This window comes from Saccopteryx bilineata, chromosome 4, assembly GCF_036850765.1.
Source record: "Saccopteryx bilineata isolate mSacBil1 chromosome 4, mSacBil1_pri_phased_curated, whole genome shotgun sequence".
Classification (NCBI taxonomy): domain Eukaryota; kingdom Metazoa; phylum Chordata; class Mammalia; order Chiroptera; family Emballonuridae; genus Saccopteryx; species Saccopteryx bilineata.
In genome coordinates this window covers 64,581,724-64,600,044 of record NC_089493.1, presented here as the reverse complement: position 1 = coordinate 64,600,044, position 18,321 = coordinate 64,581,724, and the positions used below count along the sequence as shown (strand labels likewise).

Below are 18,321 nucleotides of genomic sequence, written 5' to 3'. Positions count from 1 at the left end.
AAACGGCTCTTAGTGGCAATAAAACTAAACAGCAACTGAAAGAAAATAATTAGCCTCAAGGGTAGAGCAGATGAATGAAAACTCAGTATATGTAGGTATTCAGGGTTTTTGTTTTCCCAGTTAAATTTCGTATGGCCTTTTGCATACAAAAGTAAGCTAGGTTCTTAGGATTAAATACATCTCTCTTAAATATTTACTGAGCACGTACTCCAAGATACTGTCTTAGGCACCATGAAGCCTATAAGGTAATCAAACCACTACGGCTTCCAAGTAGTAAAGAGACTTAAATTGAAAGAGGAGAAAAAGGACTGTGAACCATACAGAATGAAAGAAGCTGCCATGACTTCTACTTACACACGCATCCTGGGGTGCTGACTGTCTGATCTGCCTGATAGCCATCTTCTATGTTGTTATAAGCCAGCAGCCTCACGTGGTATTTTCTTCTAGGGTCTATAAAGAAACCAACAGGTAATAATTAGGTCCAGCCACCTAGATACAAACGAGGGTTTTAGACTCTTTCTAGATTTTGGTTTTATTTATTTGTTTAATAAATGGGGTTGTTGTTTTTTGTTTTGTTTTGTTTTTTACTTGTTGATTTTAGGGAAAGAGAGGGATTGAGACAGGAACATCAATCTGTCCCTGTATGTGCCCTGACCAGGGATCAAACTGGCAACCTCTATGCTTTGGGATTATGCTCAAACCAACTGAGCTATCAGGCTAGGGCTAGATTTTAGTTTTAAAATGTGAATGAATACCAGGTCTAAGTAAAATAAAATTCCCTCTCCACCATCTTACACAATGACTCAGCAATTCACCTTAGTACGGCAATTGTTATTTTTTACTTTGCTTAAACCTCACTTAGAACAATAATATTACCAACACTACTCTTCCTCCTCCTCAACTGACCAGAGAGATTTTCAAATTTAAACAACTTGGGTTGTGTGATGAATTGCCTACAAGTTACACTATGTAGAAGTTTTTGTTTAGTTATGTGAGGGTAGTTTATTAAGAGTATGAAAGTCAAAGTTAGATGGTTTCCCCAATAAAGTTAAGGAGAATTACAACTGTCATCCTTTAATACATTTGAAAATCTTTAGAACCATGTGTTATTTGTTTCTAACTATGCCCTTTCCATAAACCTTCGTTTTTCAAATTGAGAGCAAAAGTCACCAAGAAAGATGAGTTGGAGCTCCCTCTACTGGCAATCACTAACTATCACAATCTGAAAACTACAGTCCATTCCATGCATATTAAAACAAAACAAAAAATACCTTGGCCTTTGAGAAAATAAATGATTACAAATTTTAAATAATATACTTTAGAAAACATACAGTAAGGTTAATGATACCAATAAATTTAAGTGTAACTACTTATAACTACCAAGTGCTTGCTTAGGGCAAAAGTGTATATATACATAAACAATGTATTCCCCACCCCCAGCTTCATTGAGGTATAGTTGGCAAATAAAAGTAGTATATTTATAAGCTGTACAACCTGATGTTTGATATACATTATATTGTAAAATAATTACAATTAAGCTAATTAACAGATCTATCATCTCATACAATTACCATTTTCTGTGTATGTGTGATGAAAACACTTAAGACCTACACTTAGCAAATTCAAGTATACAATACAATATTTATAATTATAGTCTCTCTGCCGTACGCTAGATCTCCAGAACTTATATTTGCATAGCTGAAACTCTGTACCTTTTGACCATCCCATCCCATTTTTCCCACCTTCCAACCCCTGGTACCCACCATCCCATTGTTTCTCTAAGTTCAATTCTATTAGGTCATATATCTAATAAGTGAGATCAGATAGCAATTGTCTTTCTGTGTTTTGATTATTTTACTTAGTGTAATGTTCTCTAGGTTCATTGAAGTTATGCAAAAGATAAGATTTCATTCTTTTTAAGGTTCAACAATATTTTTGTGTGTGTACGCACACGTGTATTTTTGCAACATTTTAAAAAATCTATTTACTGATCAATAGACATTTAGATTGTTCCCATATCTTGTCTATTGTGAAAAATACTGCAATGAACATGGGGGTACAGAGATCTTTTCAAGATACAGATTTCATTGCCTTTTGGTATATTACCAGGAAGTAGAAACACAATCATCTTTAATAGATATAGACTTACAATAAAACAATAAAGATAATTCTAGAGTGAATTCAAACATTTAAAAATCCAAAAATCAAATGTGAAGTTTATTAAACTCTCCAAAGTAATTTAAGAGTTTGTGTAAATATTTTAGAAACTGATCAATATATTCTAATATTTACTAAAACCGATTTAAAGGATTTCCTAAAATGTAAAAATTTTATTTGTTTTGATAAAATTAAAAACACAAGAAAAATTTATACAGCTTAGAAAATTTCCATACTTTCTAGATAAAAAAGTAGGAAGACTAGTAACTTAAAATATGTATTTGTTTTCCATTGATTTGAAAAAGGGGGCAACGGGAAGGGGAGGGAGGAGAGAGAGAGAAACAGAAGTATCAACCTGTTGTTTCACTTAGTTGTGCATTCACTGGTTGCTTCTCACATGTGCCCTGACCAGGGAACAAACCTGTGACCTTGGCATGCTGGGACAATGCTCTATCCACTGTATACCTGGCCAGGGAGGATGAATAACTTTTGACTATCCATCCTATAGAAAATGTTTTATAGATACATTATCTTGAATATCACAAAACTCTATATTTTATCCCCATTTATAAAAAAATTGTGCTAAGGCCCTGGCCAGTTGGCTCAGTGATAGTACCAACAGCCCAGTGTGTGGATGTCCTGGGTTCGATTTCCAGTCAGGGTACAAAGGAGAAGTGACCATATGTTTCTCCACCCCTCCCTTTCCCCTTTTCTCTCTCCCCTCCCATAGCCATGGCCTAGTTGGAGTGAATTGGCCTCAGGCAAAAAAGGCTCTGTTGTGGAGTAAAGGCACCAGATGGGCAGAACATTGCCCCCTAGTGGGCTTGCTGGTGGATCTCGGTCTGGGAGCATGTGGGAGTCTGTCTCTGCCTCCCCACCTCTCACTAAAAATAAAATAAAATAAAATCATATAATAAAATAAAAATTGTGCTAAGAAGGGATTAAGTAGCATGTCTAATGTCATACAAAGCTGAACCAAGCAACTGTGGATATAACAGTACAGGGCCTTTAAACTTACACAATCCATGTGCCTTGTCACAGCAAGTTTGTCTCCTTATAATGAATTTCAAAATAGAAGTATCTGCAAATATTTTATAAAAGAACATACAAACATATTTGGATTTCAAGTGATTTCCAACATTCAGCACTGAAACTCTAAGATTCAAAAGGTTTCAGTTCAGATCAAAGGCTACTTAATTTGAATCTGTTTTTTTCTTTCTTTTCTCCTATCATGTTGCTGAACTCATAGTCAACTGAATCAATTTGCATGGGTACAGATGGAATTCAGTAGGCTCTTCAGAATCTAGTTCTTTATAAATTCACAGTGCCATCTCCAAAAAATAGTTCTTCCCTCTGTCTGGGCTCAGTTAGAAGGGTGTCTTTTGGAAAGCTTCCTCAGTGTGATGTACCATGTCAGAAATGTAGCAGATACAGCAAAGGGAGGATGAGACAGCATTTGCCCCAGGTAGTTCAGTCTCAGGGAGCTGGACCCAGAGACAGCCACCTCTCACAGAAAACTGGTTTTGAGTAGGATTATGAGGATAGGTGGAAAGACTAATCCTTTTTCTACTGTGAAAACAGCAATCAAAATCTCCATGAATACTTCTCCAGAATTTTTTTTTAACCCTAAGATTGCTTCTTCAACTTTTCTCTCCTTCCTATTTATAAAACGAACTATTTACACTAAATCTTTTTTTTTTTTTTAACAGGGTCAGAGAGAGGGATAGACAGACAGGAATGGAGAGAGATGAGAAGCATCAATCATCAGTTTTTCGTTGCAACACCTTAGTTGTTCATTGATTACTTTCTCATATGTGCCTTGACCGAGGGCCTTGAGCAGACTGAGTAACTCCTTGCTGGAGCCAGCGACCTTGGGTCCAGGCTGGTGAGCTTTTTGCTCAAACCAGATGAGCCCACGCTCAAGCTGGTGACCTTGGGGTCTCGAACCTGGGTCCTTCCACATCCCAGTCCGCCACTCTATCCACTGCGCCACCGCCTGGTCAGGCTACACTAAATTTTAAACCAAGAATTAACTTTTTGTTGTTGATCAGACAGAATCAGCTTGTATGTTCTGAGAGGACAGATGCTCCCTGAAGACCCTCAGCACCCAGCTATTCCCCACTCAGTACAGGCTCCAACAAGCCCACCGAGGGGGAGCACGCTCTCTGGGGCCCATCTGGAACTCATCCGCGTGGCCAGCACGACCCTCGTCAGGGCTAGGACGCTTCCCCTGCTAGTTGACACGAGGTCAGGAAAAGGTAAACCAACGAGCAGGCAAATCAGGCACATAGAGGTGCACTAGATTCCTCTCTATCCACATGAAAAAGCTAAGACAAGAACCAGGAGCACTTTGGAAATGATTTTAGTAGAAAAAATAAATAGGACATACTATGTGGAAAAAATATTGTAAATGAGTGGGAGAGTCCATTTCCATTTGTTCACCTGTGACCTTGGATGCTCTACAAAGAATCTTGTTCTAAAAAATAACAAGTGCCAGGATGGGGGGCCTGGCTGAGCAGTGGGCCACATGTCTTCACTGTGTGCTCCTCCAGGTTTCAAAACACAGGACTCCAATCTCCAAATCTAGTAACTATTTTATTTTCATGTGGTAATCCAGAGACCCTGGAGCAAACTGGCTTATTCTTGTTCATCAATTTGTTAGAAACTTGATTTCAGGTAGTCTTTGTAAATTTAAGAGGGGACTCAGGGACCCAAAGCCATCAAATAATGTTAAGATGAGCTTGATCAGGCAGTAAGAGTCATTAACTAAGAAAGAAAACAGAGAACAGCTCCACAATTAACAAAATTATTGATACAGAATAAAAAAAATTAGTTTAGGGCCAATATATTAAATACAGTTAAATGCACAAATAATGTGCCTCAGCTTAAATAGCACAAAGCCTAAAATTCTGCAGTTCTGCAAAGACCCTTTAATTAATAGATAAAGGACAAAGCAGACATCCAGGATCCACACTGAAGTGCCACAGGGAACCAGTTCCCACAGTCTGCTAAAGCTCTTCTTGAGTTAAGCATCGCCACATATGTGGTGCTTGGTTACAGAGACTCAGCAGACTTGGGCTATGTGGTTTAGGGGGAAAACAGCAGAGTCAGGAAGAGCAGCCACAAAGAATAATACAGGCCTTCTCAAAACCAGGAGAGGGGAGGAGAAGAAAGAGAAAGTAGAAAGTTAGTCCCAGTTTCTTCAAAACTCAACACAAGGGGTATAAAAATCACTCCTCAATAGGGTTAACTCTTCGTGGTTCCAGGGCTGATGGCTCACATAGGTAGTATTTGGATCTATCGTTAAAGTTGCTTATAGATTTAGCAACATATAAACATGAAGGGTCAGAAAAGAAAGTTCAAATTAATGTAATATAAATCTGACTCTAAACATTTTCATTCATAACTATGTAGTGTCAGCTTAAGTTAACAAAATCATGGTCCTAGGCAAATGAACATATCTTTCTCTATTAAGAAGTCAACCTTCGGCCAAGAAGTGAAGATCTCCTCTTAAAATATTTCTATAGCTGTACCCTTGACCATTTCTCCACTGGCTCCAGGATTTGCCTCTCTCCTCTCCTTTCTGATTCACTGTCACCACCACCTCTTCCTTCAAGTTGAGTTTGTCTCATCTAAGGAGGAATCAGAACCAGAAGTCTGGCTGGTCAAGAAAAGTATCAAATGAACAATTATCAAGTGCCTCCTAAAAATCAGGCACTGTATAAAAGACTCAAGGATTAGACAGGCATAACTTTTGCTTTTCATTTCAATCTACCAAAGGAGACAGACTGGTAAATGAATACTCTGAATTATTTACGAATTATATAACCTTGAACAAGTTTCTTAAGTTTTCTTAACCTGAGTTATTTGCTACTGGAAACAGATATAACCCTTAGAGGGATTTTCAAAGTTTTAAATGAAATCATGCCTATTAATTACTTTTTATAGTTCCCATAATTAGTACGCACACAATATTATTCTTGTTATTATATGAGTAAAGTTTCCTGGGAGAATATAAAAAGTACTACCAAAATATAGTGCACTTAAATTTGGGAATCATCTTTGTGAAGTCAAATGAATATAGAAAAAGTTAGTTCATACAAGTAAGGTTTAGAATCCAGAATATCAGCAAATTAACAATAAGCAAATACTGCAGCTGATTCTAACTACCCTCTGTTCTCATTAAGTCCCCAATGTGGGGAGCAGCCAAAAGTCTCAAGCATGTGTCTGACATGCATGAATGACAATGTGTTGTGGTTTGTGTGTATGGACTGCTAAGAATACTTGCTGTTTTGACAACCATGTCACATGGTGTATAATCCTCTCAGTGTAAATCTACCTTCACCCACATCTTCCATAAAAATCTAATAATCTCTCATCTGCTAACAAAGAAATCACCTGATGATAAATGCTTTGGAAAATAATAGATTTCTTCATTTATGAAACAGTCGACTGTTTCATAAATATAAAGTATGGAAAAGTTGGAGGACTAGTATTAGAAACAGCAAGCAGATGGACAGAACAAAGTAGTTCATTCTGTTAACAGTTTTAACCATTAGGTTTTTATTACTCTCAGTAACTCAGAACAAAAAACCCCAAAGGTCAATAAAATGAGACTCCTTGTAATGCCAAAAAAATTTAAAGACGTACTGATCAAGAACCTAATTATCATTATAAAAGCACATGATTTAACAATAATAGTGCATTAGCTGCATTTTTAACATATTAAGTAACCCACTAAAAACTTCTGTATTAACATCTCTATTTCTTATTGCAACACGTTCTTAAAAATGACAAAAAAACCCACACCTTCTAGTGTTTTATTGAATAACTTGTGCTTCTTTTCTCTATCACTAGATGGCATCTGTGTGCCTCGAAGGGAAGTGATGACCCCACTCATTTAGCTGAAAATGATGAATGAGCAATTCAAAACAGGTAAGCACGGAATATGGCTATTACTCAAGTTCCACTAAATAAAAGACTTCATGAAATGCAAAGCACTGAAAAGGGAGAAGGGTCTCCTTGTATCGCTGTTTGTCAAATGAACTTTTAATAACCCTGTGAGCTAGCTATTGTTTTTGTCATCTGTTCTCAATAGAGGAGGATGCTGAGACAAACAGGTAAGAATTCTGACTTCCTAATGAGTCAGCACTACTGAGTAGCAGAGAGATAATCTAGCACAGTGGTTACGGGCTGAGACGTTAGACCCAGACTTCCTGGATTCCAGTTTTAGCTTGGTCATTACTGTGTAACTTGGTGAATAATTCTTCTCTCTGTACGTTCGGTTAACATCACTTATAAAATAAGCATGATGATGATAACAGCCTCTACCTTTTGAGGCCACTGGGAAGAGGAAATAAATTAATCCACATAAATTGATTAAAAGAGAGCCCATATATAGTAAAATAACATCAACAATTAGACTGATAAAAATAATATACTGGGCCCAGGCCGGTTGGCTCAGCGGTAGAGCGTTGGCCTGGCGTGCGGGGGACCTGGGTTCGATTCCCGGCCAGGGCACATAGGAGAAGCGCCCATTTGCTTCTCCACCCCCCCCCCCTCCTTCCTCTCTGTCTCTCTCTTCCCCTCCCGCAGCCAAGGCTCCATTGGAGCAAAGATGGCCCGGGCGCTGGGGATGGCTCCTTGGCCTCTGTCCCAGGCGCTAGAGTGGCTCTGGTCGCAGCAGAGCGATGCCCCAGAGGGGCAGAGCATCGCCCCCTGGTGGGCAGAGCCTCGCCCCTGGTGGGCGTGCCGGGTGGATCCCGGTCGGGCGCGTGCGGGAGTCTGTCTGACTGTCTCTCCCCGTTTCCAGCTTCAGAAAAATACAAAAAAATATATATATATACTGATATCAATATGAATAGTAATGACAGAAAAGAATTACTATTAGCATCCCATGACTCCCAATCCCTGCCCCCCCCCCACACACACAGGATAGGCTAGTGCAGTGCTTAAAGCAGGGACACTGGAACCAGACTACATGGGTTTGAATCGAGTTTCCTCATCTATAAAATGGAAATTAAATAAGTTTATATTTGTAAAGTGCTTAGAAAAATGTCTGGCAACTAGTAGATACTTTTTAATGCTAAATAAATCAATGAGGCCTAACCTGTGGTGGCACAGTGGATAAAGTGTCGACCTGGAAATGCTGAGATCGCCGGTTCAAAACCCTGGGCTTGCCTGGTCAAGGCACATATGGGAGTTGATGCTTTCAGCTCCTCCCCCGTCTCTCTCTCTTCTCTCTCTCTCTGTCTCTCTCTCTCTCTCCCTCTCTCTCCTCTCTAAAATGAATAAACAAAAAAAAAAATCAATGAAGAGGAGGGGGCTGGTTTGAGAATTAGGGGATTTGGATTTCAATCTTGGATTTAGTAGCTGTGTGGCTGCAAATTGGGCAGTCTCCTGGAACTCAGTTTCTTCATTTAAGATTAGGAAGTTGAAATGTATCTGTTGTTCTCAAATTTGTTCAGGCAACAGTGTATTAAGGGAGTGAAGACAAAGGTACAAATAAATATCATGAAAGATGGGTGGTATTAATTTGTCAGGGGAATCAAAACAAGGGAACAGTTACTACTAGTTTGGAAAGTGGGCAGGGCTTCAAAGAAGAGCATCTGAGCAGAATCTGACCTTCTGGTAAGCATGGAAAAGAAGGGATCAAAGCCAAGGGAAGAGTGTGAGCAAAGGCTTGGGGTCAGGAACACGTGGATCCTGGATGAGTAAGAGGGAACAGTTCAGTAAAAGTACATGAGTGAGAGCCACAGAGAAAGGTAGGCTGGGGCAGGTCTCAGAGAGCTTTGTGAGCCAGGATGGAATTGTGGATTTTATAACATACATACAGAAGAGTAAATGAAATTGTTGAGGAAAGGGATTGATGAGAAGGAGGAGTAAGAAAGCTCCCAAGTTACCAGCCTGAGTAAACCCACAGACCCAGAAGAGGATATGCTTGGGAGAGCCAAAGACATGATGAATCAAAGGTACTGGAGGAAACTTCAATGGCCAATGGGTGATCAGAAGTATTGCACAGAGGTAGCAGTTAGGATGCAGAACCACACATAGCAGTCATCTCCATAGAGGATGGGCGCCAATGGAGAGAGAAGACATTAGGGACTAGAAACCTGGGGGTGAGAAGGGAAGTGGTATAAAAGAGTCCTGAGGAGAACCAGGAAGGTAAAAAATGTCACAGAAGCCATGAGAAGGAGATTGGTTGACAATGTCCAATATGGCAGAGAAGTCACCAAGAGTAAGAATAAGATCTGGTACGTAGGTTCTTTAACAGAGTAAACAGGGGTGGGGTAGCAGAAAACACGGAGGAGCAGGAGGTTCTGGGTCACTGGAGAAAAAGCTATGAAGGGGAATGAAAACGCATCATCTTCCGATATGTATCTAAATGTTAACAGTGGTATCTATTGCTATCCAGTAGAATTTTTATTTTGATTCATGTATTTCTATGTGTTCTACAATAAATATGAATTGCTTTGTTAATAAAGTAGTTGGGGGGAATGTATTACCTTTTATATGTCAACAGTTAGTTGGCCCTGGCCAGTGGGCTCAGTGGTAGAGCAGTGGCCCAGCATGTGGAAATTCCAGGTTCAGTTCCTGGCCAGGGCACACAGGAGAAGCGCCTATTTGCTTCTCCATCCTTCTCCCTTTCCTTTCTATCTCTCTCCTCCCCTTCCATAGCCAAGGTTCCATTGGAGCAAAGTTGGCCCGGACACTGAGGATGGCTCCATGGCCTCTGCCTCAGGTGCTAGAGTGGCTTCCATTGCAACAGAGCAATGCCCCAGATGGGAAGAGCATCGCCCCCTAGCGGGCATTCCAAGTGGATCCCAGTTGGGTGCATGCGGGAGTCTGTTTCTCTGCTTCCCTGCTTCTCACTTCAGAAAAATACAAAAAAACAAAAACAAAGCTAGTAAGTACTTTATATGACTTAACTTAAATAATTCTTAATACAACCCTATAAAATAAGTATTTTAAAAAAAAATTTCAAGAGAGACAGAAAGGGAGATGAAAAGCATCAACTTGTAGTTGTATCACTTTAACTGTTCCTTGATCGCTTCTCATAAATGCCTTGACCTGGGAGAGGTGGGGAGCCTCAAACCGAGCCAGCAACTCCTTGCTCAAGCCAGTGACCTTGGGATCATGTCTATGATCCCATGCTCAAGCTGGTGAGCCTGCACTCAAGCCAGTGACCCCGGAGTTTCAAACTTGGGTTTTCAGTGTCCCAGGTCTATGCTGTATCTACTGTGCCACCGCCTGGTCAGGCAAGAATTATTATTTTTATTTATAGATAAGGACACTTCTACATAAATAAACTACCCTTCCTTTAAAAGTAATAATTTTTCTATATATAGGGTAGAGCAAAAGTAGGCTTACAGTTGTATATAAAATACAATTTATTCTTGTATTATTTATTAATTCCTGTATTATTATTTATTATTGTATTATTTTCCATATGAACACCTGTAAACCTACTTCTTCCCCACCCTGTAAAATGTCCTCAAGTATTTTTAACTTCCCTGATTCTTTAGAATGCTGGAAGTTAACTGAAGCTTTTTTGAGACTTCGAAACCATTTTTATGGGCATCAATTATTGTATCTTCCACAACGTAGAGTATTTTTTTTAAAAACTTATTTTTCTTGTCCTTCAGCTCTAGGTTTACGCTTCTGAGACTGTTTTAAAAAGCCAGGACCATATAATCACTAATGTTTGAAAAGTCAAAGAGTAAAACATGTAAGAACATGTATAAATTAAGAGGCTATCTTCTAAAGCAGGGGTCCCCAAACTATGGCCCGTGGGCTGCATGCAGCCCCCTGAGGCCATTTATCTGGCCCCCGCTGCACTTCTGGAAGGGGCACCTCTTTCATTGGTGGTCAGTGAGAGGAGCACAGTTCCCATTGAAATACTGGTCAGTTTGTTGATTTAAATTTACTTGTTCTTTATTTTAAATATTGTATTTGTTCCTGGTGTTTTGGGTTTTTTTTTACTTTAAAATAAGATATGTGCAGTGTGCATAGGGATTTGTTCATAGTTTTTTTTATAGTCCGGCCCTCCAATGGTCTGAGGGACAGTGAACTGGCCCCCTGTGTAAAAAGTTTGGGGACCCCTATTCTAAAGAATGGCATCCTCTCCTACTGATTGGCTTAAATCCTTTTTTGGCTCACTACCAGGTTTTAGGTTATGTCTGAAAGAGGCTACGTTGTAGGTCCTGAATGAGTGGGTGATATTAACGTACACTGAAGGCAATAAAATACACAGCAGAGCAAAGTCAGAGGAATCAGACATAAACATTAAGGAAAAAATTAATTTTACTTTAAGTTGAAAACATTCAAGAATTCCAATCCTTTTGGATTTTGATCATCGTTCTACCCTTACACTTCAAGTTTTAGTGTCTGTGCTGCCGAAGCAAGCACTACACTTCAAGTTATAAAAGGTAAAACAGGCTCACTTAACAGGAAGTTCCCACACCCTGCTCCATGCCTCCCCCCTAACACGATGATGACCACGTGTTCCCTAGTTAGAAATGAACTCAGACAGCAAGACTGATGGACATCAATTCAAATTTGATGAATTCTCTGTTGTAATACTAACATATCTAGAGGTTTGGTTTCCTGGAAAACGCACAATAGAAAAGAATTTTTTACAAAGTGTCTAGCTGTGGACCAACAAACACTAAGAGATAGTACTGGAGTCTTGAAAACCATGCCTTTGTCTTTTCCAGCTGCTGCTTGTGGGTGAGCTCCAGAGGCCTTGAAAAGAGCCAGGCCGCAGTGGACAGTCAAGGCAAGGTAAAATTCAGAGAAAACCTGAGGTTAGGACCACTAGTAAACTTTGCCCCACAGGAGTCAGTCCATCTTTGAGATCATTTCTAAAACTCAAACCTGATAAAGATATCACAGGTTCTATTCTCCGTCCTTCCACGGAAACTTCTCAGCTAGTGGGAAAAACCACCTCCCAGGACCAAAGGAAGATAAAACAATCACATCTATTTTAGGACAATCCCTGCCACTTTTTTTTTTTTGTTCTATTTACATACATGGAACATGTTGGAGTGGCTTAATAAAATGTTTTCAGAAACTACAAAGCATTACTTTAAGAAGCACTATGTACTACTTCAAATTATTTACTTAAAATGCTGCTACAGAAAAGCTTTGCTTCTATGAGCAATATAGTGTCACAATTTAGATAGTTTTAAAACATTAAAAATAGTCAAACAAATTAGAATATACAAGCAAAGGTAAGTAACAGACTGAAAACTTGGCTGATATAAGGTCAACGTCTGAAAATGCTGAAGTAGGAAATGCTCAGAGGAAGCGAGAAAGGTAAAATTCTGAAGGATGCAACCGAGTGTCTAGCCAAATGTCCAGTTTTAATATAATCTTTTGTGCTACAATGTTTTGTGTGAGCCTTTTTAGGCCTATTGTTCCCCTGCAGTCTGACTGAAGAGCTCCTTGGTTAGGGCTAGCCAGGGTGACTGCACTGCCCCCAAGCCTGTCCCTCCAACACAATACCCCCCATATAATTATTCAGAGAAGAGGCCAGCAGTGAGGACTGCTCTGACACCTGGGTCATGGCCTCTGACATAGAATCTGAGGCCAGCCCAAGTCTGGTCCAACAGCAGACGAGCAGGGAGAACGCGATGGGGGATGGGTGGGAAAGGCAAGCAGAGTAAAAGACTTTGCTTTGAAATGCTATGTTGAAGCACAGTAATTAAAACACAAATCACACTTTTAAACAACGTGATTTACCTTCAAGTTATCCAAATGCTGCAAGGCCTGCACTGCTTCCTCCCTCTAAACAGTACTGAGATGAGGGGAGCAGGTCTTTTTTCTAAAAGGAAATTCTTTGTCTTGTACCCTCAGACTTATGTTAGAATGAAAAAAGTTAACACATGATGGTTAAAATAATGCACTACCTGAATGTACTAGCATAATGAGTTAAAAACAGAGGTTTCTAGCTAAAAGAATGTAAACTTTACTTAAACCTAGATTTAAAAAAATTCATTCTCCTTTCATTTAGAAACTGACTTTCTGTAAGGGATTGTGAATCAGACATTTTGTACTATTTGCATTATAAAAATTTTAAGTTTTATTTTTAATGACCACCAAGCCAAAATGTTATAAATCTGTCCTGTGATAATATAGAATATTTGAGTGTAAACTAGACAGAATGGCAGATGGGGTGGGCAACCCCCCCCCCCCACTTTCCCTGTGTTCTGTAGGACAGTTCTCTTTGAAAGCTGACGGTAGTTATTTGTCTAAACCTGAAATGATTCGGTCCTTTTTGTTCTGCCCCCTGAAGGGCCTTAAGACAAACAACACCTCTCTTACTAAGTTTAGGATAATTTAGAAGTTCTTTGTATGTGACAGTTGAGAGTCAGTTGTAAATCCTATTAATAATCTCTATCTTAACACCTGCTCCCCCCCAAATGGATATTGTATAAATTCAGAAGCATAAAACTTTCCCAATTTATCACATCCACTAATATTTTGATCACACGTTATTTCTCTTTTGATCACATGATTTCATTTCTATCAGGCTTTCAAACCTCCTTTAAATGCATTTTTTTTGACAAATGCATTACTGGAGGCTATCTGAATATAAAAATATTTGGGGTCGAAGACTTCCACCGGAACACTGCCATAAATGAATCTGATTTCATTCCAAATACTGGAAAACAAATCTGAAAGCGATACTGGAGGCTCCTACAGTTTTTGGTCTTTAATGTCTCTTTCTTATGACACTCCTTTCTCTTTGTGAATCCCCGTGGAAGGCACCTCGGTCCATGTGTGTGATGAGCCAGCGCTAGCGCTCAGTCTCCCCAACACTGTTAGTTAATGGAACTGTGCCCATGGCTGTCACATCCGTGGGGGTGGGGGAAGCAGGGAAGACTCCAAAAGAGCAGCAGCCTGAACTGTCCCCAAATTTAGGATAATTTATGTGAATAGTACTGAGTTGGGTCCACATATATGTTCCTGAATGGTTTAAAAGTGAATAAATGAAACAACTGATTATAACAATTTATTATTATTATTATGTAAAAAAAATCTTAGAATGGAGGTGAGTGGTGCAGTCACAATGACGAAGCTAAAAAATTTACAAATACAGTTTACTTACAAAAATGAAATAAATTCCTTTGATGATTATGTTGATATTTCTATCAAGAGGAATCCTTACCCTAAAAGCATCCAAAGTACTTGAGTTAAGCTACTGTACTTGGTTCAGCATTTGTTTAAGTAGCTGCTCTGTCTGCCGGCACACATGCACTGTCTGTCTGACATACATCACTGCCTTACAAACAATATTTTTATAGACTGACAGAGAGAGCCTATTCATGACAACCAAACTTCCCCTGAAGCCATGAAATAAATTTCCTTCCAGGACTAACATTTCTCCATTTCACTGTCATGGGCCTGCCATGCCATTTTGACCCTTTTGTGAGGCAACATGAAAATACCATCTATCATCTCCTGAACCACAGTGACTTGGTCGGAGGTGCACAGTTTCATTGCAAAAACATCTGTGGTTTGATAACCATTCCTCCAAATCTCAGACCTCAGCAGTTAAAAGCATGCTTACAAGATGGGAAAGATGCAGGCAGACAGCTTGAAACCAATCTTAAATTTCTTCTCAAGTGGGAAATGTAAGCTGGTGAACTATCAGCTTCATCAATCATAGTGATAAAACATGATTGTGTTATTTATTTATGCCTCTTTTAGAACTCACAAGAAGCGCTGTGTTACAACAATTTATTAAAACTTTACTGAATGTATCACTCTGAAATCTGATAAGAGAATTCTGGAACTTCTTTGATACAGGCAGGTGCAGGTCATTGCCATGATAACTGGCTATAAACAATCTATTCAAATTCCATATAAACCTTAAATTGTTCATGTATTGAAAGACAGTTAAGGTCTTTGGGGTACTGGAAAGTACTCAAAATACCTTAAGATGTTTTTCAGCACATATGAAGGAGAACCTCAAACAATGTGAGCATATAGTTAAACCAAAAGGATTTTCCGATAAAATATTCAGCAGAAAAGGTAAGGTTTCTGATATTCACTATCTGTTATTTTAGAAGTGCTGTTGTTTTAACCTTGTGCATAATAACAGTAAAACCATTCCTAATTTGGAGGTACTAATTAAAGATTTAAAACACAGCACAGGGCACTTTTAACTTTTTCAATTATTTTTTTAAGTGTTGATGGATTTGCTTTATTTGTTCTATTTGTGTGTGTACAAGTATACATATGCACACATACATCTTTTGTTGTTAAATCATCACAACATCTAAATACTTGGACATGTTTCCCAGGAACAGTGCATTCTCTCCTGTATAACCTCAATAGCATTATTATGGCCAGTAAATTTAATGACACAATTTTATCTAATATATAGTCCACCTTTTTAATATCCCAAATGGTCCCAATAATGTCTTTTATAGTTATTCTCTAATGCCACCATCCCCTAATCCAACACAGGGTCACCTCCATCTGTAATTGTTCCCTGTCCTTTTCCTATCTTTCACTGACAATGACATCTTTAAAGAATCCAGTCCAGATGTTTTGTAGACTATCTCACCATCTGGATTTTGTGATTTAATCAGTTCCCTGATTAGATTCAGATAAAATAATTTTGGCAAGAATACTACATAGATTATAATACAGGGTTTTTTGTTTTTTTTTTTAATTAAAGGAAAGAGAACTTAAAATCCATGTCTTTTGTAAGTGCGATTTGTTAGTCTGCTTGTTGAAGAAGAAGATTACAGTTTCAGAAGCTTTCCCAACCCCAGAATAGCCCAATTTTCTTAGTGGTCAATTTTAGCTCTATCTCTTTATATTCATTTATAAAAGTTTATTTTTGTATTATTATTTATTAATTACTGTATTGTATCATATGAAAAACTGTAAACCTACTTTTGCCCCACCTTGTATTATAATTATGTATAATTATGTATAACTGAACTGTTGCCTAACATTACAGACATTAAAGAGAAAAGCACCAACATGTTTTTAGGCTTTTTGTAAGATTTCTAGAACTATCTGGGACAGTTACTATATATACTATCTATCTATCTATACCTTTATATCTATCTATCTATCTATCTATCTATCTATTTAATGCAAATGCAGATTTCTTTTCTTCTTTTAATTTCTAATGAGTCACACTGGAATGCCAGTCTGTTACATGTACACAGCCTGGGAATGCAGTATACCAAGAATCAGGACAATAAAAGTATGCAATTGGGTCAAAAGGAGACAGAGAATTAATATGATTAAAACAATCACTGTAATTTCTCAGAATGGAAATGTGCATAGAAAAATGGGCCTTTTTAAAAAGAAGGTCTCCACACTTCTTGAAATTTTCAGAGGTTATAGATGCAGTTTCCACAGTTTTGCAGGGTCAGAATTAAGGCCCATCTGCTATGATTTCTCTTCTGAAACAAAAGGTCATTTTATGAAAAGAGTGGGAGTGTATTCAAGAAAGGGAAACACACTAGAAACCATCATACTTGGCCATCCAGATGGAGAAAGGTGAAAGTTCAAAAAAATTATTTTAATTGTTTCCCCCACTAATATCTCTAGGTCATCCAATACCTTAAACTTGTTATGTGATCCTAAAAATCGCAGGAATCTTCTCTCTTTATTATCTTAAGTCATTGTCAAGCATAAGGTCATATGATTTTCCATACATATAGATTCACAAAGAATCTCCAACAGTTTGAGTAAGTGTTTTTCTGGAGGTACTGTATTTTGGGAACTTAATTATTATATTACAATTTTCTAATAATTAAACTGTCCTGTGCCCATAGCTAACAGTGTTTGTAGTTTGCTCTGGCTGCAAGAAAGTGCACAGCTAAATTTATGGGCATTTTTAGCAACTGTACAGGACCTTATGCAATAAAGACATAATCCTAATTTCAGTGACTTTTCAATCTTTTTCTTTGCTCTAATTTCTTCATTTAAGCATATCCAATTTATAAAAATACTTTATACTGTTTTTTTCTCATTATGATAGAATATACATGTATTATAAAAAATATATAAAACTTAGACAAGTAAAATAAAATATCCCTAATACCAGCACCCAGAGATAAACACTGTGAACATTTGATTGTATGGTTTTTTCATTTCCCTCCTTACCCATATGCATACCTACTTAATATTTTTTTGTATTTTATAACCTGCTTTTTTCACTCAACATGCTGTGAACAGCAATTCATGCTATTTAAGATCCTTCTAAAACATCCCTTTCAACATCTACATTTATTCAAATTCTATGGATTACCAAAGTTTATTTAATTAAACCTCTGTAAGTTGAATTTTTAGGTTTTCCCCCAGCTTTCCACAATTATATATAAATGACCCTGTAGACTACAGTGAACATCCTGTGGCCAAATGTTTGTGCATGCTCACTATTATTTTCTTATGATAGGTGTCTATTAATGGGATTTCTAGGTCAAAGAGTATGCGTGTTACAACTTCCCTGCCACCTACTCTTTTTGGTGTTGCTCAATTATCTCTAGAAAAGTTGTGTATCATTTATACTCTATTAGTATGAATGTTCTCAAATTCCAAAATCTTAACAACACTGGGCTTTATTATACCCTATTTGTGTTTTATTTTGTTGAATTTTGTGTTTCTGTATCAAGTTACTCCAAATTTTTCTTAGAAGAAAGGAGGAGATATGTAAATTTGCAACAATGACTTTAGCTAGATGTATTTACTCAATCTACTAGATAAGGTGTATAAACTGTGATAATCATGCCAAATAATCTGCACAGGTTTCATAAGTTATTGTTAGCATCCTGGGAGGCTGAGAAAGCTGATGCCATTTTTAACCTTTGGCTGAAGCAACTGCTGTATAGTCTATGTTAAACCACAATTACGTGCCAATGGAGTCAGCTATCTTGGCTAATTCAAGAGGATGCCAGCCACTTAGGTAGGACAGCCTACATTTTCTGGGATGATAAATGAAGTCTTTCAAGATGTCAAACATCTCAAAATGAAATAGAAAAATACATACGATTTCCACAAACTCTGTCAGGATTATGTTATCACACTTGCTTATCCAAACCAACTGATAAATCAAGTTGTTTAGATAGGAAGATATACCAGTATTTAGTCTGTTCTGATGATCAGTCTCTGACTATACTTCATGCCATGCCT

The 18,321-nt window shown here is 38.1% G+C and overlaps 1 protein-coding gene across 1 annotated transcript in view; it reads right to left on the bottom strand.

Moving 5' to 3' along the window:
- PRTG (protogenin) overlaps positions 1-18,321 on the bottom strand; it is a 170,081-nt gene that overhangs the window by 17,019 nt on the left and 134,741 nt on the right. The window contains exon 12 of the mRNA XM_066274954.1: positions 355-450. Coding sequence (XP_066131051.1) covers positions 355-450 — 96 coding nt within the window. The remainder of the gene's footprint in view (positions 1-354; positions 451-18,321) is intronic.